General features: G+C 36.6%; 1 protein-coding gene across 3 annotated transcripts in view; it reads left to right on the forward strand.

The window, feature by feature from the left end:
• LOC139150538 (centrosomal protein of 170 kDa protein B-like) overlaps positions 1 to 22,212 on the forward strand; it is a 146,774-nt gene extending 124,562 nt beyond the window's left edge. For 2 of the 3 annotated variants that reach the window (XM_070722972.1, XM_070722971.1), the window contains one exon: positions 21,496 to 22,211. In XM_070722972.1, coding sequence (XP_070579073.1) covers positions 21,496 to 21,707 — 212 coding nt within the window. In that variant the 3' untranslated portion in view covers positions 21,708 to 22,211. Of the gene's footprint in view, positions 1 to 21,495 lie in introns of all 3 variants that reach the window. The other variant, XM_070722970.1, reaches the window with a different exon arrangement.
• Positions 22,213 to 22,446: the final 234 nt, after the last annotated feature.

The following is a 22,446-nucleotide window of genomic DNA, read 5'->3' on the forward strand; positions in this document are numbered from 1 at the left end:
CCATCAAACTTAGAGTAGAAAATTCTAAATTATATGAAATTGTTTCCTGTCATGTAGCACCTTTTGAATTCATATTCTGCAGGTTTACCTCATTGTTACACCTGGCCACTTTTAATGTATTGGTTGTCACACCATAGAAGTCTAAGATCAATTCAAGATGTGATAATTTTGGTATGACGGATAGATTTGAACACATACTCCAGGGTAATAAGATTAATTTAGATAATCCCATATACTGTAATCATTTGGATTCAGATTATAAACACCTAGAAATTGATGTTGTGCTACCTTAGTTGCAAATTAAGCAATGACCTCTTCCACAGTCAGGTTTACATTAGCTTTGAGTACAACTTGTGACATACAACACTAGCCACTGGGTACGAGTGAGTGCAACATTGAGTGAAGAGGGCTATTACTATGATATCAACATTTGTGTTTATGGCATTACAAGTTGTTTTCTCTATAGTTTTGATACTGCCCAAAAATGGAGAAAGCAAAATCAAATCAGAGCCATTGTCATCTCGTTATCTGGTATGCCACAATCACATTGATACTGATATGACAATCAGAGTTGATTTCACAGCCTAACTGACCAAGTATTCCATGTCACTGTTTTCATATCAAATTGAATACACAATCCTTTGATATGGAAATGACAAGTTGGTGCAATTTCTGCTTGAAATAACTTGAATATATGCTGCCACTTGACACTGAATAACAACATAGTGTGAGCATGCATTGCTTAAAAAGCAACTTAACTTTCCAAGATCAGATGGTCATCATCTTGAGATAATAACAACGTAGCAGTGAAATTCACCAATGACAACACTTCACAGATAAACAAAAAATTACTTCCAACAAATGTAGTTGCATATTCAAAGGATGAAAACCAGCTTTGTGAAATCAGAATAGAATTGTTCTATAATATTAGGTGAAGGTGGCTGTTAAAGGTCACAGATTCAAAAGGTACCGGAAAAATGTCCCATTTTGGTATAACTTTTAAGGTCACTATTGCAAGGGCACAATGTGATCAATATTTTTACAGTAAATGACAAAAAGGTCAAACACTGCTGGGAATAGTGGGATAGATGAGGTGATGAAGACAATATTTGGAAAGTATCTGTTCATTGCGTGTGGAGTACATGTTGATTTGTTAACATGAAATCAATCCAAAAGTTCGTTTTGCAGTTTTTATTAGCTCTCATTTGGTACACCAAAGAGAGCTTATAAGATGAATTATTTCATTTGCATCTCATTTACATGGCGTCTGTGTGTATGTATGTAAGTATGTATGTATGTCTGTTAGTCCGTCCAGATCAAAAACTCCTAAACCGCAGCAGCTACCAGCTTAGTATTTGGTGTACAGGTGCACCTAGGGGTGGAGATGTGAATTTGTTCAAATGAACGTGTCACTGTCAAAAATATGCAAATGAGGTAAAAAAAGGAAAAATGCTGCAAACTGCTAAAACTCAGTAACCGTTGGTCAGATTTGGTTGAAACTTGATTTGTAGGTTCCTTTACTTATTCCTAATTAGGTGTGTACAACTGAGGACGATATTTGCGTGTTTGTATTTTTGGGTAATTTTTTTCAGATTTTAGTTGAAAACCTTTTTCACTGAAAGAGCTTGTCCGATTGCTTTGAAAGTTGGTATCCATGTTCCTCAGGATGATCTCAGTCAAGTTTGTAAAAATTGTAGTGAATTTTTAGTATTTATAATTTTGGGGCAATTTTCCCCATTTTCGGTCAAAAAATTTTTTCTTCCAAAAACTACTCATCTGATGCCTTTGATATTTGGTCTTCTGGTTCAAAAGGTTCATCAAAATGTGATGTATGCAAATTCTTATGAAATTTACAATTTTGTATTTTTTGGACAAATTTTTGTCATTTTTGGTCAAAAAATGTATTTATCAAAAACTGCCCATTTAATATCGTTGATCTTTGGTATACAGGTTCCTAGGGTTTATCTTAATATGAAATATTGAAATCAGGATGAAATCTGCAATTTTGTATTTTTGGGGCAATTTTTGCTATTTTGGTCAAAAAATTTGTTTCACAAAATCTTTTTAATAGCTTTGATATTGAGTAGAAATTTTCCAATGTATGATCTTAATTTAATATGTTCAAATTATATCTTCTTCAATTACATATTTTTGCAGCTATATTTGCCATTTTGGTCTGGCTGACCTGAAGTGGGCTGTCAAAGATTTCCTCCTTCATCAACACATGTCACAAAAAGTTATTCTCTACATAACACAAAGGAGCTCTATTAGCTGCCAGGTCGCTTGTTTTAAATTTTCAGAGAAACGTCTTCAATTTCCCATTTTTATGAAGCTTCCTAATTTTTTGATGGAAAAAACGTACAGAAATAGTCCACAGTATTGATTCAATAACTTTTTCAGGTTGTGTTGATATGAACAAAATTAATAAATATTTGTGAAAAGATTTTCTGATTTTGGGCGATGTTATACCTACAGGAACTAAGAATACATAATGTGGTGATCTTGTGAGCATTTAATATGGTAAGGGGAACACCATTTGATTTCGGGGGGGGGTATGGAGGATTTTGAGAAAAAAAAATTTGTCGCCAGGTGAGATAGAAGAAAAAAAAAATTGATCCTGCCATGGCCTGAGAAAAAAAAAATTGTCATAACAGACAGAAGTGAAAAAAAAAATTGTCACAATGCACCAGAAATTAGCAAAATTTGGAAACCCTACTCTAATATATTCTTTGCCGGCGCGCCGCCATCGGCGGCGCAAATGTTTTTACCATAAGCAATTCTTATGTTTTTTTCCCAGCACTTATGATAAAAGCATGCACTACATAGGTCTACTTACACCTCAGTGCACTCAATGTTTTCCTTCCCTTTTCTGACCCAAGAAATCATATTTCAGGATTTCCGTTGCAATATCTCAATGGCATAGGCACTATCTAAAGGGGACTTTTTGACTTCTGTAAATTGTGAAAATTTTAAAACACAAGACAGGAGTCAATAAACTAGTGTTAAAATCAATATAATATTCTCTCAATATAAATATATTAGGAAGATGTACAAGTTGACAATGAAATATTGAGGAACAACAAATGTAATGAAATACAAGGGAGAGGGTCACTAAAAAAATTGAAAACTTCAGGGGGCGTTACTCAAAATGTGGAGAGGAAGAAGGGGGACGGGGTTACTCAATTTTTTTTGGCGAAATAAATTGAAACACATCTCAGATTGCACCATTGCACACATCCATTTCTCAAAATTTTCAATGCGAGAGGGGGGCACCCCCTCTCGTGCTCTCCCCGCCCTTGGCTCTTCTAACAGTGTTACTGGTAAAAGACAAATTTAAAATACCTATCAGATTGCACTACACTGCACCGTAGCGCACATCAATTTCTCAAAATTTTCACAGGATCTAGGACAAAACTGAACTGTTGTGAATTCATCCTTTATTATCACAGAAACATGTTTTCATTTACCTCAATTCAATGACCATTTTGACAGTTAAACATACCATATTCATGCTTTTCATTAGAAGCTGGCAGCTGGAGAAATGACACAAGAAGGTCACAGATTTTCCGTTCCTGTATATTTATTTATCTTCAGTCTCTGGCAAACAGAACTGTTTTTCACAAATTGTATTGTCATTGTTGGTTGTTGAATAGTGTGACACAAACACTGATCATGCATAAAATGTAAAAAAATATTGCAGTGTTCAATGTCATTTTCAAACAGTTTTACCAAATGCAAAATAACCTGAAACTCCTCTCAGATTGCACCATTAAACACATCAATTTCCCAAAATTTCCAATACGAGAGGGGGAAACCCCCTCTCGTTTGCTCTCCCCCTTTGGGTGTTCTAACAGTTTCACTTAGTAAAAAAAAAATTAAAAAACACCTCTCAGATCGCACCAGACTGCACCATTGCACACATCAATATCTTAAACTTTCCATGCAAGATAGGGGAAAGCCCCTGTGACACTTTCCCCCTAAGCCTCTCACGTGTTCTCCCCCTGTACTTTCAAATTCTGCCCGGTCAGATATCCTAGTGAAAACCCTGTCATAATACCCATCCAAATTAAACATTTTACAATATGGTTAGATACTGCGTGAGCTTTTATATCTTTATTTTATTGTGACTTGCAATTTCATTTTGATGGGTTCACCTTTTTTGAACCATCATGAGATAACTGATGATAGTCTACCAGAGTACATCAGGATTTCAAAGGTCTTTACTGTTGCTGTATTTGTAAATTTTACAAATACATGTATTTGTATTTAACTTTTCTAAGTGGGGGATCAGTCAAAATTTCAGAGTTAGAGAGGGGAGTTACTCAAATTCATCATGGTTGACAGGGGGTGGGGTGTCACTTGAAATTTCTGTTTCAGGCCGTAAATAATGACGGCTCCCTTATATACAACGCATCAGAAACTTGATGACAAAAAAAAAAAATTTGCATTGCTACTCCATTTGGAAAAAAAAAATGATGCAGCTCTGACAGTAGAAAAAAAAATTGCTGTCACTGTGACAGGAAAAAAAAATTTGCTCCCATACCCATTTCCTCCATACCCCCCAAAAAATCAAATGGTTCTCCCCTAAACTGTATTTGGTGTTAAAATGTGGTAAAAGAATCAAAGCACAGCTGAAGGTGATTTTGCAGGTTTGGTTTCCAACATATATATTCCAAACTTTTTTCAGTGTTTGAACTGTCAGGGTTATAAATAGCTCCTACACTTCCTGTCATTGTATCTCTTTAAATAAACATTGTTGATACCAAAGGGTGGACCCTTTGATATCCTGATAGGGGATCTGGAAGATTTTCAGAAAAAATAGATTCCAAGCAAATGTCAAAGAAAAACGAATCTGCCAGAAAAGGCTTGACTAAAAAAAAAGGTGGGATAGTGGAAAAAAAATACTGTACAGTGGATCAGGTTGAAATAGACATCAAATCAGGTCCAATAATCGTTATCATTCAAGGTAACTAAGAAAGTTACCAGGTCCAAGGAACATATTGAAAATGACAAAGGCAATGGGGTCATCTTGAACCACAAAGTAGTGGTGGTACCAGGTGTCCGGAATGGGTAAGCGTACCCTGCCAGCTAGCCGCACCCGTCAAGATTAACCCAAAGCGACAAATCCATTGTTATTTGGTGAATTCACCAATTTACTTTTGTGAGTCAAAATTTGGTATGCTGTCACTCATCATTTGAGTAACAGACAGGTCATATTTTGATACAACATCTCCGTATCTACCGTAGAACTTCTTAAATGATTTCACTAATCTACTTTCTGAGAACCCTTGCCTCACTAACTTTTGAGCTAATAGGCTGTGTCTAACTCGAAAGTCTTCATATGAATTGCATGCTCTATTGTATCTAAGAAGTTGTGAAATATACACACCATAAGCTGGAGATGATGGTATATTGCTCGACAAAAAGGGAAAGTTTATGATTTCAAAATTGAAATCGTCTCTTTTGTCATACAGCTTAGTATGTAGTGTATTTTGTCTAATTTCAAACAATACGTCTAGGTATGAAGCCGAGTCCACACTTTCAGTTGTTTCTTTATTTCTAAATCATCTGGGTAGATGTGGTGTAGATAATTGGATATACCAGGATTGTTTAAACTGATGAGATCATCGATATATCTGTGGGTGTTGTTAAATCGCTTGGCAATCCTCTTACATCCAGATTTCTGAAGTGATTGTATGAACTCTGCTTCATACGAATACAAAAATAAGTCTGCAAGAAGTGGGGCGCAGTTTGTGCCCATGGGAATGCCTATGGTTTGCCTGAATGTCATGCCAGCAAACTTGATAAATATGTTGTCAATAACGAAATATAGCATTTGAATCACCTCAACATCACTGTATTTGAGTTTGGCATCGCTGTTGTTGGTGAAATAGCCCAAGTTGCGCTTGATGGCAATATATTCATACCTACGACTACCATTCTTGTAAAAGAAGGCTTTCTTCACGAGAGATGATAGCCTGTGTTTAAGTTTGTTATGTGGGATGGTTGTGTACAACGTTGAAAAATCAAATGTGTGGATTGAATTGTACATGTTTTTGTTATTTTGTAAAATATGTAACAATTCTTTGGAGTTCTTTAATATCCACATTTGATTGACCCCACTAGTTTCATAAACTTTGTCACAATACCGTACCAAACCAGATTTAATGGTTGATAAAATGATGGTTAAAAGTTGTGACAAGCGTTTTGTTGTACACTTACTGGAACCAGCTATGAAACGTTGTTTATAAGGATTCTTATGGATCTTAGGAATCCAATATAGATTAGGTAATACCTTGTCATCTTGCGCTAACTTGATGCCAAACTCACTCAAAACTGTTGAATGGTTCTGCAATATTTCCTTTTCAGATAAGGTTGAAAGAGAGTATGTTGTGCTACTCTAATCATCTGAGTTAATCTGAAGTTCGTTCTTTAAACATTGAATGTAATATTGCTTGCAGACAAAGATAGTGCTACCTCATCAATCTTCAGACCCCCCCCCCTCCCAGGATATCGAATGGTCTAGCCCCCATGTCTCTGTGCACACATTTTACAATTCTCTGCATCTCAGTTGAAGATTCCAAGTCGGGTCAGGATTTGAAACGAATAGTCAAGTTCTCCACAGTTAAAGTTCTTAAGTTGATCTCAGTGCCATCACCCTTGTGATGACATATTGGTTTTATAAGTTATTCCAAAAGTGGATGCACCAGTTGCACTGGAAGAAAACAATGTTTACAAAAAGTACAAGAAAAATAAAGAAGGAAACAACAAATAATCTAATCTTGACAACAGCATATAGGCCATAAATTAAAACAAAAGACTTGAAAGAAAGTCTTGCAAAATATTTGGAGGAACTTGAGAAGGAAGAAACATTAAAAACCCTTTTCCCTGAACCCCTTATAACAGCCTACAAAAGAAACAAAAACATAAAAGACACACTTGTCAAAAACAAAATTCACAAAAAAATCTCAACACAAGATAAAAATATGGAAATATTGGCTTTATTTTTTTAAGCCAATAACACATGAAAACGACAACAAGAACAAGCATATAAAAATCAAAATATCTGACACAACAACTTAGGAAAGACAGGACTTTGCGACTGCGGAGAAACCACACACTTGAGTTTTGAAACATTGATTTCAGGATCACAGCATTCAAAAGACACCACATGCTAGATCCGACTATGTCTCGCCATAGCTTTCCATAAACAAACAACACAAGACTGAAATTTTATCAAACACAAATAATACAACCTTATAATGCAAACAAGGGGATAAAACAGAAAAATAACATTATGGGACATAAATCCTCCCTTATATACATCACTATTGACAAAGATCCATAATGGAGCCCACACTACTGCAGTACCACCATATATAGTCAGATTTGCAACCTCTTTCCCCCTTATACACAATAGTTGCTGCGAAAACGAGCCCTGCCACTCCTTGACGTGTTCTGCTGGGAGTGGGGGCTGCGATGTGAAGAACTGAAATATCGCACAGGATAGTATTACACATGCACTATGCAGATGCGCATGGAATTTCGAACGGCGCGAATTTGAAAGCCAATTTTCGATCGTTACAGAAATAATTTCCATAGACTTGGTCCAAAGTCCATTTAGCATCTATCCATCGGAAGATGTCTAGGTATTCCTCAAGTTTACCTACTTTTAACGGGTTTTTCCAACTGTAACCGGCGATCGCCTTGAAGTCACCGCCATCTTGAATTTTAGCTGCATGACCCATGACGTCATGCAAGTCTCGCACGTTCCCGTAAACAGACAACACGTGCGCTCGACCATCGTCTTTCACACTTCGCATTGTCGTTGTGCGTATTTTCGCCAAAAAAACCCCGGAAATGTAAATATTGTAAATAAAAGGAAGTAAAAGAAAAGAAATCGGGAATGAGTTGTGTTTTTGCACTTTTTTAGATTTCATTTTTTTTAATTTGGAAGGGGGAGGGGGCTTGACATGCATATTATGAAAGAGTCTTTTGTTTTATAAATAAACATAATTGTATAAAATAGTTGTATAAAAATAATGGTATAATGCAGGCGCACATTACGACATCTTAAGTCGTTACCGTACCAAGACCCACTGCAATTTGCTTACCGCCAACACAGGAGTATGGAAGACGCAGTTCTCTGTCTTCTACATACCCTCACACAACACCTTGATACTTCCAATGCATCTGTTTGAACTTTATTTGTGGACTTCTCAAATGCATTTAATACTATTTCACCAAACTTATTAATCAGAAAATTGAAAAATATGTCAGTAAACAGGCAGTTAATTTATTGGGTTGCAGATTTTTTGGTTAGGAGACCACAGTTTGTCAAGGTAAATTCAATACGATCGCATGTGCGATTGACAAATACCGGCTCGCCTCAAGGCTCGGTTATATCACCGTCATTATTTACCATATTTACATCTGATTGTACCACCATACATGCGGACAGTAATGATAACCTTTACAAATTTACTGACGACAAGTCTTTAATTGGCCTCATTACAGCAGATCAGGACACAATCTATAAGCAAGAAGTGGACAGATTGGCTACATGGTGTGATGATAATAACTTATAAGCTTTTTTTTTGAATGTAAAGAAAACAAAAGAAATGATAATTGATTTCAGGAAAAACAAAATCAGTCCACCTCCGTTAAAAATAAAAGGTGAGGAGGTTGGAAGGGTAAATAGTTATAGATATCTTGGGATCCTTCTTACAAACATGGTTTCTTGGGATGACCATGTGAATATGTTAAACCGTAAATGTCAGCAAAGATTGTATTTTCTGCGTAAGTTGCATAGATTTGGTGTATCCGGTAACATTTTGCATATGTTTTACAGATCAACGGTTGAGTCAATCATCTGTTATTGTATTTCTTGCTGGGCGGTAGTATTTCCTCTTCCAATAAAGTTCAGATAAATCGTATCATGAAAGCTGCTAGGAATATTCTAGGCGTACAATTGTATAGTTTTGATGACTTGTATATGAAATCAGTGAAAAACAAATGTACAACTATATTGTCTGACAAAACGCATCAACTGAATAGTAATTTCACTAAAATGAGGTCTGGTACCAGATACTATTCAATAAAGGTGCCACACAAACAGGTTTAGAAATACTTTTGTACCCTCAGCAGTGAGAATTCTAAACCAATTTTCTAACAGGTGAAAAAAACAAAAAAACAAACTCATTAATGGCTACTGTTAGAATTATTTAAATTGTATTGTTGTTGATCGACAAGTGCTTTGTCTGTTACCACTGGTGGGAGCGAGTCGTCAATTTTTTTCCCCACTGCCTATTTGGCTTTGAATTTTCAATTGCCATCCCTAAAAACAAGATGGGCGTTCTCTGTAAATCAATAAGCCTTTTGAATATGAAAAAATCGGACATCTGAACCTCAACACGCAGCTTGAAAGTTGTTCTCCGAATCAGGACAGGGACATCGGTGAGGCCAGATTTCACGTAGTAGCTATGGAAATCGACCGCTCGTTCGTTGTAAGAAAGCATGTGATGTACGTCTCATGCTCCCTTGGGCCGCGGACTTTCGCCGTATTGCCTCTACGGACTACACTGTTTATTACCTAACCATGCTAACAATCACACGATAGTTCAGTAACATATGTCTTCATTAATCTACCGATCATCGACCGTCGAATACTTCAAAAACAATGGTCGCGGTCACGGATTCAAGGACGTTCACAAGTTTTGAGAACTTCTAAAATAACTTGTAATCTGTATCTTCGCACATCGAACCGATATCGTATACCTATCACCGTCGATCTTCCACTGTAGAGTTCTTTCTCGTCTTTCACTGTAGAGTTCTTTTTATCCAAAACACATATCCACAAGAGTCCCACAGAGCAGTCAAATGAAAGGATAATTGCTTCAAACGAATGAAATTGCACGAAACAATGCCCCCGAAAATCGACAGCACATCCTGGACGCGATTTAAAACAACAGCGCTTGTGAATAGGACTATTCTATTTGAGTAACGCGGACGGAAAGCACAGAACTGCAAAAGTACTGGAAAACGTACCGTTTTTCTCGCAATTTTAAGCAACTGTAACGACCCTTTATTCTTTACTAATACCTTTCCATAATTGAATTAAATAGGTTTAGGGCTTATACACACAGTGTACATGGATGTACAGAACTTTAAAAAAGTACTCTGCTGGGAACGAGCAGGGGTTTACACTCTCATGGGCGCAGTAAAACAATGGTCACGTCCATAGGTTCAAAGACGTTCAACGGGAGACACGATGGCAAAGAGTTTTTATATATGTATAAAGAACATACAATATCTGGTCATCGATGTACCGCTACCTGTGAATCGAAACGACAAGTGTAGACCTATAGCTTCGAAATTTTATGGGTGAGACACCACGACTGAGACCGACAGTAGCACAACAAACTATTCCGAATTGTGCGTCCGTGTTTAATACAGACATCTCTGTAGGTGATTCTGGTTTCTCAATCGAATCAAAAGTCCGACATTGACAAAATTGACGTAAAATATGTCTGAAAAGTTATGTTTTATTCAACTAACTGATTCATCTCCTTTGATATCCCTTAAGCTACATGTAAACAGTCCGGAAAGACTGACATCGATGTCTCCCGGGCCCAGTATGGCCATACGTGTTCAAATATTTCTTAACCGTTTTGCAAAATATCTCGTCAACCGGGAGCATAGGCAACGTCTTTGTACGTTGGTCAAAACTAATGACAGTATAGGTCAGGATGTAACATCGGTCAATGTAAGATTGAATATGGAAGACGAAAATGCTTTCATCGATTGACAAAAATGAGAAGGAACTAGTCAGTAAATATCGAACCATAAAGGGGAGATCGAGACTGCCATCCCCCAATGATTAATCAACTGGGAAAAAAATATATATTTCGATCGACAGACTTACACAACCAGAGAGAGCATTTATTCAGCTTTAAAATAAGTCACCGCCTTTCCTATAATAACACCCCGTTTGCGTTTCGATCTACTCTGCTCTGTCCCCAATCGGTATGGCCATCCGGGTTTCCCCTGCCGTACTGACTGATACATGGTGATTTCTTCAGCTATTTTTTCATCGTTTGGCATAAAATACAGCATCTCTTTTGGTGCACAAGGCAAATCAACGTTTAGAAGGAAAGTCACAGGTTAGGATATTATATAGGTGAAATTAGAATGGAATATTGAAGATGAAAAGACTTTAATCGGTCGACAAAAAATGCCATAAACCGAGAATTGAGATTGTCTATGATTTATTAATTGGTAACAAAAATATTCGATGTCTACGATTTTATTAATGGTGAAAAAAATATTCGATTGAGTCATTAAAACAACCAGAAAGACCATTTTCTTCAGCTTGAAAAAATAAGTCGTCGTCTTTCTCTTTCCTTGACACTGTCCCCATTTGCGTTTGAAAATATTGGTCTGTTCCCAGTCGGTAAGAACACACGGCGCATCGGCGTCGGCCGTATTTACCGACATGTAACATCGATTTTTCCTCAGCAATTTTTTCAGCGTTCGCAAAAGATTTCGCAAACTCGTGCTTTTAGTGCACGGGGCACATCTGTCTATGTGTTTTAGGAACAAACAACATGTGGTTTAGAACATAATATCTGTCAAATTAGGAAGGGATATTGATTCACACACAGAAAGAGTCTGTAAATTTCAATCGACACGGGATGGTAAGAATTCGGAAAAGACGATGAGAAAGGGAGAAAGTAGGTAATTTATTCTGACTTTCTTCGATATTAAGGTGAGAAAATAGTGACAAAACAAGAGACTAGAGGGTTGGTACTTAACACACGCTGAAACTTCACGCATATTTCGAAAGCGGCAACTGAGATCCAGCTCACTAAATCACTGAGGTTTCCCACTCAGCGAAAATAATCATGTGACCCAATGAAAACCAATCTGAAAGCCGTTTACAAAGCCCTTTGTTGTTCTCATTTCTGCCTTTTTGTCTGACCCGTGGTTCATCGTATTCGTAACGGTAGTTTTCGATGTCTTGAAATATCGTTCATTCACCAACTGAAGGAAGTTTTTGAAGGGTATGTAATTCGGTCGAATTAATAGAGATCGAGAAAGTCCCAATTTTAGTCGGTGGTCGATTTGAAAGGGCCCAAATAAAATTATGTTTTGTGAAAAAAATAGGGTGGTCGAATTAATAGGGTGGTCAAATTGATCGGGTTTTTACGGTATTTGGAACTGTGCTTTTTAATCTGTGTGATCTCTTTGTATTTTATCTATTGTGGAATATTTCTTTTTAGACTGTGTACACCACAACACATTTCAATTTTTAGCTACTATAGACTATAGTCTATAGAAGCTATTGGGATGGGTATCCGTCCGGCGTCCGTCGTCAGTCTGTATGTATGTATGTATGTATGTATGTATGTATGTATGTCCGTTTGTGAGGCGTCCGTCCACTCAAATATCTTGAGAACCGCAGTACTTACTGATTTGATATTTGTTGTGTAGATGAAAAATATGATTTTGAGAAACTATTTTTTTTATTTTTTGATATTGTTGAAAATAGGCAAATTAATGCCAAAAAAGGTGTTTTGGGTAAAAAATCTTCTTCTTCATAACCGCTGGTCAGACAGCTTTGTTATTTGGTATACAGGTCCCTAGGGATAACCCAACTTAGATTTGTTCAAATTGTGATGAAATATGCAAATGTGTATTTTTAAGGAATTTTTTTGTCATTTTGGTCAAAGTTTGACTTACATTGTATGTAATTCTTGTACTGTATAAACCCTATCAATTCACCCAGAAAAAAATAATTAATATGATTTCAAATAATTGAATTAATTAGGAAATCATCGAAGCCAAAATAATTTTAGTGTGGAATTATCAGAAAGTTCAACTTTTTTTGACAGTTCATAGTGAATTGAGGATTAAAACATGTAACGGCAACTTTCCTGAATCCCAACTTTGATATATATTCTGAACCACCATTTATGTTATCTAAAAGAAATTGCTCATAATAGTTTGTCATGATAGGGTGGTCAAATAAATAGAGATAGAGAAAGTTCTAATTTCCATTTATGGTTGACTTGGTAAGGATAAAATAAAATTACTTTTTGAGGAAAAAAATAGAGTGGTCAATTAAAAGAGTGGTCAAAGTGATAGGGTTTTTATGGTAAAGCTGGGCTGTAAGATTCCTCATGTGCTATTTATAGCAATTATGCAATCTGTGTAAACAGTGCAATGAAAGTGTAACATGATTCCTTATAATGCTTTTGATGACCTTGAACTTCTTAAGTTTCAAACATTTGTCTCTTCAGTGTGCTTTCTCTGAGTACATACAGTCTCAACTTATTCAACAGAACTTACTTACAATGTTAATTTGAAAGTTAAAATGTGCTTGGTTAATAGGATAAAAATACTGATATTAAAAGATAACCAGCTCAAGATTCTTTATAACCTGACATATGCTGTTTTTTATGACGTAAATCTTGATTTAAACAAGTCTTGTTTACTTCAATTAGAATGTAATTAATTCTCGTTTATTTGCTATTATAGACTAATATAGTCTGATGAAATATGCAAATCTGTATTTTTACGGAATTTTTTCCATTTTTGGTCAGGTCATCCTGAAATGAGCTATCAAAGATATCCACCTTCTTCATCAATACATGTGTCACAAAAGGTTATTCTCTACATAACGCAGCAGAGCTCTGTCAACTGTTGAGTCGCTTGTTTTTTCAAAACCGCTGGTCAAACAGCTTTAAAATTTGGTTTACATGTCCCTAGGATGACCTTAGTGAGATAATTTCATACAGTCAGGAAATACTTAATTTTGTATCCATGTCTATAGTAGCTTCAGGGACTTTGGCCCTATGTTTTATATTGGATTAATAAAGGATATAATAATAATAAGTGGTCCTTCATTTGAAATTTAGTAAGGAGTTAGGGTGTTGGTTCAGTTCAAGTTCAGAAACATTATGGAGGTCAAATGTATGAACTGTGGAGAAGTCTTTGAGAAGAGAGCAAAAGGTTACAGACGAGTCTCCATTGGAAGGCAGATTCATAAAACAGAAAATGTGAAAGATGTAAAGGAAAATAAGGGCAACTCCACACATCATCTCTACCAAGTTTGTTTAATATTATTACGATATGGTAAATAAAAGGATCATTGCATTTATTTTGTGTTACATGTGATGGAGAACATCATGATCTATAATGTAAAATTTCTCTGGGGAATTTAACATAATTTGCATGATGGATAATAGTTGGACAAGTTTAGTGTCATTCAACAATGTATTTTATTTATAAACTTATTACATATTTTATTCACAATTTTTGGAGTTAAAAGTAATTTGCTTTCTATTCATTCACTTTTTACCACGCTAAAATTCGCATAACGTAGCTGACAATGCTGAGACAGCAATACTAGTCAGCGCACGTGTTTTTTGTTGATATCTGAATGCAAATGAAGTAGGAACGGGAACTTGCGAGACTTGCATGACGTCATGGGTCAAGCAGCTTTAAATTCAAGATGGCGGTTATTTCAAGGCGATCGTCGGTCTTGCTGCGAAAAATCCATTAGGAGGAGAGAAAAATTACAAATACCGAGTAATTATTGAGCGGGTAGGCTATATGAACACCGGACAAGGTCCTTTTTGAAAAGTTATGTCACATTTGTGTCTTTGAAAATTTCTGGCGAAGGCCGTATCCTGTGGGATATTTGCGTATTACACATCGTAGCCCTATACCACTCCAATGACCAAGCTACCCGAGTGGCAGAGGCTACGGATTCGCAGCAAACACAATAGATGCTGATCAAATACTTAAAATACTCCAGTCACCTACAAATATTATTATGAGTGGCAAGAGAGTAGTATATTATACTCTTCATGACTTTACTTAGACTTCTGATGTAGGGAATTTGTGTTTAATATTGTCTATTAAAACTGATAAAGAAGTTGCCCCTTTAGGTATTCAAATGTGTACAGGGCTTGACAATTCCTATCGCTCGACGCCCGGGACAAGTGAAATTTACGTTCGGGCAAGTCAAAAACAAAATCTGGTCACCCGCCGGACAAGTTGTCTGGCGCCATCAACGCTAACCTAAGTTGCGGTTTGTGCACGTGTCGCCTGATTTGCGTTGTCGTTCACACAAAATAAATGTCAATCACTGACTTTTTTAGATACAATTGTGACGTTCTTCTGAGATTCACTTGCCGACTCACACAATGTTGCAATTTTTCGATGATCGACATGAAATTGTTTCATCATCCAATTAAAAAAGTCGCTTAAAATTTGGCGTAAACAGCATTTCTTTGTTGTGTGCTGACTGCTCCGCCCAAACAAATTAGGTAAAAAATTGCAAAACCCAATCACATATTGCTTATTGGCGATCGACCCTGCAGTACTTCAAAATTATTAATGTGGCCTCGCGAGGTAGACGAACATTGTTGGCAGATAGTTTGTGGAGTGATCACTGTAAATATGAGTATTTTACGGTAATATTTCCACTATGCTTACAAGGCATTGTGCATTTTCGCGAGCCAGAGCGTAATTTCCGCTCCGCAGACCTACGCAAAAATCAAGCAAAGCTGTTGCCATAAAGAGGCATGTCGTTTACAACGATGGGCATTGTGTACCTCTGAAAAACGACGTTGTAACGATTTACGATGGCGCCACGAGGGCCAGCGTGAGTGGGATCGTCTGAGAATCGACGACTCGATGTGATGATTAGAACGATGATTCTGACAAAAGATCTAAACATAAGCGTTATGATGAGGAAAAATGCCATAGATGTTATCTCCCGAAATGGAAAGCACAGTGGCCTTGCTTGAAATATGATGGTTCCAAAATGTTCTGTACCACAGGCGCTCCTTAGCTGGGTAGTCTGCAAAGTAGATCGATTTTCGGCTCGATTTATCGATCCCGTAGTCGATATGCCTGCCAGTGAAACCTAAATACTGAACTCAGTGTGACAGTTTTCGGTCGACCTCAGTTTTCGGACATTTAATGACATGCTGTTCGTTGTACTCACTTCGCTCCGTATTGATAGCGTTTTACAAGTCATGCTACCGCATATTAAGTCAGGTGACAGTGCTGTCCCGTTTTGAATAGTTATTTTTTTCAGTAGAAACTATTTCTGGCTACAAACTTGGCGAAGTTAGCCACACCATACGATACAAGGTGTTGAACACAACACACAGAGACAGCTATTGTCTGATATCTAAGTGGTATAGACATCGAAATATAGTTGCATCGTCCATTGATTAAACATAACTAATTATCACGAAATATTTCCATATAGTTTTCTAAACACATTAAAATTGAAAATCGGGGTTCGAAGTTTCAAAATATCAGTATTTAGCCCCTACAATCATATTCCAAATACGACGTCCGATTACCACGATAGCAGTCCGATTACTACGCACTCAACACGGGTAAAAAATTTGGCAACTTTGACCCCCAAATGCCACTTCTATCGGTGTTTACAGTTTGAGGATAAACACAATTAAGTTTCGAAAGGTATGATAATAAGATTTTGTAGTGCTCGTCATTTATGAAACGGCTTTGGGCAAAATTCACTACCCTGTCCGAAAACTGTCACACTGAGTGTATTTAGGTTGCAGTGGCGGGCATATGACTACGGGATCGATAAATCGAGCTGAAAATCGATCTACTTAGCGGACTACCCAGCTAAGGAGCGCCTGTGTTCTGTATCTTGTGAATATTGTTGAGGGTAGCACACTGTAGATCAACTTTTTTAGTATGACAATAGCTTTCGGAGACAACAGTCTCCTTCATCAGATGTACTTGAAGAATGGACAAAGAAGCAAAAGGCCAAATGCATCATGGGTAATAGACAATGTTCTGTATGTCGTGTCTCAAATACCACACCATTGCCAAACCAAGCAAAATGCTTTTCTTGGCGGATGCGACGTGTTTCACATGGAACAGATAATGTCTCACGAGTTTAGTCAACCGCATTTGGACTGTTTGGCGCATCACAGATGATATCGTGACGGGACAATGATTGTGGAAATTTTGTGGGTCCCGCTGAGCCTGATACGGTTTCACTTACCAACACCCCGATCGCATGCACTCGCAATGCATAAACCGAATGACAACAACCAGCGACAGAAACTGACCAATCTTTTTACGACGGCATTTATGCTTGCCAAATACGGAAAGCCGATGTATGATATGTACCTTCAATGTTAGCCCTACGTATAGGTCTACAGGACAGTGTGTTCCCGGCGTTATATGGCCTGTTGTGGTGGAGGCCGTATAACGCCGGGAACACACAGACCGTATGCAGGGCTACCAAATGTGAACTTTTGAGAAAAATCGGCGTCAACATCGGCGAAAATTTTACAAAATAAGAAAGCCCTGAAAGCCGCTACGGAATTCGTCGCAAGTATTTTGGTCCTGATTATTACAAATGGAGGACAAGTAAAATTTTTGTGAGGACAAGTGAAATTGAAAATCCACTTGTCCAACGGACAAGTAAACTGGAAAAAAAATTGTCAAGCCCTGGTGTCGTGTATGTGACGCTACTGAAATATAGATCACAATAATATGTTGGAAACCAAATGTTCAGAAAATCATTTATTGTTCACTTTATAGTGTTACTAGGACAGTTTTGTATTGTAAAGCATTTTCTACATACCAGTTATCATTGTCTACATACCAGTTATCTCAAGAATTTTTGCATTCAGTGTTGCATTTCTGATAAAATTTTCTGGTTATTGAAAAATACTAGTACTACAAATATTCTTTATGTCAAACTTCCTTAATAATATGTTTGTGATTTGTTTGTAATCAAATCTTGTCATAATTTTACTGTTTTTACAGGTTTCAATACTGGTCATAATAAACAATAGTTTGTTTCACACACATATTTCTGAATGTGTAGTGTCCGTGACGCTTTATCCAGACTACAAAAATGACTAGAAAACTAACAAAAAATGAGCAAAATTTTGCTTCAAATACTATTAATGTTTTCTACAGACTTCAACAATGGCAGTAAAAAATAATTTAAATGTACTAAAGGGCAAATCTGAAAACTAGAGGAATCATAAGCTCATGGGGAGAAAAAAATGAAGAATTCTTTTTTTTTCGTAACAAATCATTTTGCAGGAAATCATGCAAAGCTAGTTAAAATCCTGATACATTCACCTTATTTTCTACAACAGATTCATTCATTCATTCATTCATTCATTCATTCATTCTTTATTTGTCATGCAATAGTTACACGAAATTTTGTGTACATTGGCAGAAGACAAAAAGAAAAATTAATATAATGCATAAAGACTAAATGTACTTATAATAATACCTATACATACATGTACACAGACACGCATCAGGTTACAACTGATTCAATAGACTGATTGACCTTGGTACAAAGCTATGCTTAAATCTATTTGTACGAAAACGTGGAACCCTAAGGCGACGACCACTTGGAAGGTATTCGTATTCTGTATGGAGTGGATGATTCGGATCTTTCAATATTTTCTTTGCCATCTTAATAACTTTATCTTTGTATACCTCTGAGTTCTGCGCAAGTTCATCCCGGTTGTCATCAAGCAGCTTTTTACATATTTTTGTAGGTCGATTGAGGTCTTCTTTGAGATGATTTGATAGCAGATTGTAGAAAGTGGTGCTAGCATAGTTAATAATAGATGATATTGTTGAGTTGAAAAAAAGAGCAATTACACTTGAACTTACATTTAACTTTCTCATCGATCTTACATAATACATTCGTTTGTTTACCTTTCTCAGTTGATTTTCTACATGTTGTGAGAATGACAGTTTACAGTCGATCATACAGCCTAAGTATGGATATGCTGACTCTCTTTCTACCTTCATATTATTTATCACAACAAGATGTATATATTTGCTGGTTAAACTTTTAAAAAGAATATTTGTACGAATGTTGTATAGTCTACTATGTTATTTCTCCATCAACTCATAATATTTTGTAGTGTCCGTGATGGTGTGTCAACACAATAAAGAACTGGTTGCCATGGAAATACTGAGAAAGTTTGGTTGACAATTTTTCAAGCAAATATGTACCAAACCTTAAGCTTTGTGAATTTAGTAAATTTAGATATGTGTCTACAAGATGAAATTTTGACAAAAGTGAAACACTCTAGAGCATCCTGATTGTGACTGAACTGATAGTGTTCGTGTTGCATGGGAATAAAATGCAATGTTGATGAATGTAATGGGTTTTTATCGTAGGATACTATGTGCATGTACATATTCTCACATTCCTGGCCGCTGCGAGTGTGGGATCAACAGTGTGGGAAAAATCAATCCCACACTCTGCAGTATATATTACACAAGCTCTTATTGGATGATAAACATGAATATCATCCAATGGCACGATGAGTAACACACGGACCAGAACTAAAAAGTAAGCAGGTCAGAGTACGGGGGCAGATGACAGCGTTGTCAAGATTTGAGATCATGTTGTATATCATTGGTGACAAAAAAATGGCCGAATTTTCCAAATAACTGGTGAGCATGGGCCAATTGGAACATATAGCAATTTTTTTGTTGGTCATCTCGTCTGTAGCAGAATTTGAAGTATCAGCAGTGGACTTGCCATGGAGTTTGCGTTAGTGACATGGAATACAAGATGGCCGCGAAGTGTAGGATAGTCGCTGATACAGTGAAACATTCGATGTTTCCAGTGTATTTAAGGCATTTTTTGGTCATGTGAGAAAAAGAATCTCACACCCCAAGGACCTGGGATCAGATTTCTCACACTCGTTGGGGAAATTTTGTCTCGTGTGAGACAAAATATCTCCAACTCGTGTGAGAAATCTGATCCCAGGTCCTTGGGGTGTGAGATTCTATTAATCCCAACTTCTAAAAATGCTCGGTCTCGGGCGCTGAATTTCCGACGTTCAATCTCTCAGACGTCCATTTTCTGCATTTTTGGCCTAAAGTGTTTAAAATACTCAAGTGAGACAACAAAGACACACAAGTTGATATAATATAATAGCGATAACCTTTGCCACAGTCGGGTATCCACTCGATTTTGGTACAATCCGCTCCATATAGCACTCGCCTATTGGCTCGTGCTATATGTCGCGCATTGTACCAAAATCTCGGGGGGTTATTGCTTTAGTAGGGTGTCCTGTCTTTATCTCAGTATGTTATTGTAACACCCGGCCATCATGACCTAAAAAAGGTATGTTGAGGTCCATTATGTGAGGAGGCATACTTGCACAATAATAGGAGCAGTTTGTTGGTAGAATACAATGTACAATTTATACATTATGATGCTTCTAGCTGTTTTTGTTGTAATACAACTTGGAATGTGTATGATATATTGTTTCTTTTGTAGTCATCTGGGGAGACATAGATTGGGTTCCATCCGTACGTCCACGCAGATATCTAAGACAAGCCCCGATAGAGTTCTTTTAAACGTACTGGACAAGGATAATACACTACATGTATGGCATACATATGCACATTAATTGGTTTTTGATGTTGTCCAATATGGCCACCAGGCAGCTATTGTATTTCCATTTTTTTCATGCTTAAAGCCATGAGCAGAAGTGCCTCAACTGATGTTGTTTAAACTTCAAAATTGAAAGACTGACATGGACATGTCAAATCTAGCTAAAGTAATTCCATTTGTACTTGGTACATCAACATATACACACCAATACAAGGTCAATACTTTCTCAGCCTTTTTTCAAGATAGGCTCTGACCAATTTTCACTTCACCATGATTACTAGTTTCCAAACTTCATAAGCAAGCGGGGATATGTAAGTCACAATGATTTGTTATAAAGGGAACGCTGGTTAAGTGACTTTTCAATGACAACAACAAAGTGTATACCCTGTGAAAAATGTTATTGACTAAATTAAAGCATGCTTCGTGGTGCCAGTGATCTGCTGTTTAGGGTTCAGTACCGACACATAGAGTTGTCGATCGTTTAGCACTCCTTCAGATCTTTATTACAAAACAGCAGCAACAGTGAAGTCTGTCTTCTACCCAGAAAGTGTACAACTCAAACAGTTTCCAAATCCACATATTGTTATGAATGACTGAGCTTGGGTCTTATTAAGTACAGATGAGTCTGAAGGTGAGATGGTCACTCCCACCTAAATACTGTCAAACCAGGATGAAATGATTTCTCAACACAGAAGTGACTGGGGGTCCCAGATTTATGTCAATGTCTGGTAATTGAATGACTAAATCAGTTATTAAAACAATACACCACTCAAAGGGTAAGAAATGGTTACTTTGAGGTCAATAGTATAAACAGCTGGAATTAACCACACATGCACAATGCCATAGAGTCATCGAATAATAACCCTGTCCGTTTGTTGAGTAATTCATTTTCATATCATAATCAGATGATCTCCTGTTCCTTGATGAGACAAGCAAAGAGCATTAAAATGCAGTAACATTTCACAAAACCATACTTTGGAAACTTGGGATAAATAAATAAAAATGATCTTTAACAAAGCATTGACACCTTTTTCTTGTAGGTATTGAGAAGTGTGTTGATCCTGACAATAGAATTGAAGTGCCAGCCAAGATAAGTGGGGAGATTTTACAGTATAAAGAAATGCAGGGACAGTTACATCAATACAGAAAACAGCCAGAAGTGAGAAGAAGTTCATGGCAAATGGGTGTTGGTAACAGTGGTGAGAATGTCCATGATGATTGGGCAGACAAGTCTGAAGAAGAATATTACTAATCAAAAGAGAAAGATTATAGTATTTAAAGGAAAACCAGTATGTTTACGGACATATATTGTGGGGAATACTATTTCTTATCTTGATATGAACCTGAGGAATGTATTTTAAATCTGCCTGGTGATAAAAAGCATTGTGCAACTTCATGAGAATATCTAAATTTTTAGCTCCCATAAGTTTATGTGGCTAAGACAATGTGTGGTTATCCTGTATCTGCATGTTGTATTTGCAGGATTTCATATGGGTGCTTTGTGTCATGAATTTCTGTAGTGAGATTGGTGCTTCCCAGATTCAAAAATCTTCTGACAAATTTTATATATGTGAACAAGTTTGTTTAGCTGTTAGAGAGGCGTACTGTGGTACTGTTTTGTGAGGAACATCACAACTTCAGTTGGATTCAATTATCATAACTAAGGTTTTCAATTTTTGTTTTAAATTGCAGCTCACATTTGGTTTTTATATATATATATATATATATATATATATATATATATATATATATATATATATATAATAATATATATATATAATATATATATATATATATATATATATATATATACCAGTATATCAAAGAGAGCTTATATTGTAAGTCAGCGGTGTCTGTATGTATGTATGCCAACTTGATGATTTTTGCGTAAATTATCGGCCTTTGTTCATGTTTATCAAGATAACTTCACTTGCAGGCTATTTACTGGAAATTTTTACATGTTATTTCAGATATATTCATTCACTGTCCAC

Source organism: Ptychodera flava, chromosome 14, assembly GCF_041260155.1.
Source record: "Ptychodera flava strain L36383 chromosome 14, AS_Pfla_20210202, whole genome shotgun sequence".
Taxonomy (NCBI): domain Eukaryota; kingdom Metazoa; phylum Hemichordata; class Enteropneusta; family Ptychoderidae; genus Ptychodera; species Ptychodera flava.